Source organism: Montipora capricornis, chromosome 6, assembly GCF_036669925.1.
Source record: "Montipora capricornis isolate CH-2021 chromosome 6, ASM3666992v2, whole genome shotgun sequence".
Lineage (NCBI taxonomy): Eukaryota > Metazoa > Cnidaria > Anthozoa > Scleractinia > Acroporidae > Montipora > Montipora capricornis.
The window spans coordinates 26167144-26168701 of NC_090888.1; the positions used below are offsets into that span (position 1 = coordinate 26167144).

A 1558-nucleotide genomic window follows, 5' to 3' on the forward strand; every position below is an offset into this window, starting at 1 on the left:
TGATTTAAGGTTATGTCATTCAGAAAACCTGTTGTTGTAGATCATTGCTTTTATAAAATGTGGTGGATTCCAAAGTTGCCATTATTCTTTTTGGGGTCAGCTCCTCAACCTCGCTACAATGTAGTTCAGAGTTCTTAAAGGCAATAATGATCTTTGGTTTTCTTGGACAACTGAATTCCAACTCATGTGGAATCTCTGTTCACAGAGGTAAACAAAATGGAGAATGGATACTTTTTGGAAAAAACAGGCAGAAATGGAGCAAGGATGCTATGATTTTTGGCAAAAGTGAAAAAAATTACACCAGGTACTTTGATAATGAGACGTGTAGCTGTAAAAGGGTACTTTTCTTTCGAAACTCAAAAGTAAGCTAAGATTGATAAGGGTTGTGGCTAGGCAGGAACAAAAGTTGGGCCGGATCAATTTGGATCGCTCACCTTGGTTAGACGTGAAAAAAAAAAAAAAAAAAGATGAGGCCTTGAGAAATTACCCTTGGCTAGCCCTAATCTTTGAGCTTGGGGCTTGCAAACATCGAACAGCTTAAAAAACCGTTTTTCATTGGATCTTGAGCTGATCCAGTCCAACTGTTGTACCGGCCTGTTGTGGCTAATCTACGAGTGCTGCTTAATAATATACATTTAAGTGTTTGTGGTGTTTAAGCCTCTCCCTACCATTGAAACATCTTGTCTACTATTCCATTTTACACAACATAGCAGTTTTGCAAGAGAATGAGGGAAATGCTCACGGACATCAATTCTGCAATAGGAACCATAAAGTAATTATAAACCTGTTGTAAAACAATGTACAGGAAATTGTATGAACTGAATGCTAATTTGTGATTATTTTGTGCACACAAGTGATGTTAACTTTTTCAATTATGAGAACTTTCAAAACACCATGAGTGACCATAAATCACTAAAAATGCACATCAAGCAAGTTCACACTCAACAAAATTACTCCATAACCATTGCTGTGTTTCCACAGTTACTCCAGCATGGCACTCTACAACCTACATGTATTTTTCATTGATTAGTCAAAACTGCTAAATTCAAGAGATCTCACACAACTTAAGCCTCATCAGTATTTGCATGAGTTACCAGAATGGGCTAAAACTAGTACCATTTAATTAAATGATATTGAAATCAAACCTTCGCTCCCACACAAGATCCTTTTCTTGTTCAAAAATTGGAGCAAGAGGTTCACGGTTGACTATTTGCTTGAGTTTTTCAAGTTGAGACTGTTCAGCATTTCCCTAAATTGAGAAAGTAGACAAGGTACACTCAGCTAACATTATTTTTGCTTGGGACAGTCCTGGAGATTTTAAATCCAGAGATTTTTAATTGCATCAACCTTCCTACAGTGTAGACAGTACATGTCATCAAACCCACCCCCTTCCAGAAAATGGGTCCTCCTAGAACTTGACACTCCCTAAATTAACTCCCCCCCCCCCCCATCCCACCCCATCAAAAAATTTGCCCAGGTCCCCCAGTATCGGATTGCACCACACACCTGAGAGAGTGGGCTATAACCCTTTCAGCCCCGATAGTGCCAAATGGCACTT

General features: G+C 38.9%; 1 protein-coding gene across 1 annotated transcript in view; it reads right to left on the reverse strand.

The window, feature by feature from the left end:
- The window catches only part of LOC138051862 (phosphatidylinositol 4,5-bisphosphate 3-kinase catalytic subunit beta isoform-like), a 21639-nt gene extending 20445 nt beyond the window's left edge, over positions 1–1194 (reverse strand). The window contains exons 1-2 of the mRNA XM_068898152.1: positions 1146–1194; positions 669–753 (exon numbers count right to left, since the gene is read on the reverse strand). Coding sequence (XP_068754253.1) covers positions 669–671 — 3 coding nt within the window. The 5' untranslated portion in view covers positions 672–753; positions 1146–1194. The remainder of the gene's footprint in view (positions 1–668; positions 754–1145) is intronic.
- Positions 1195–1558: the final 364 nt, after the last annotated feature.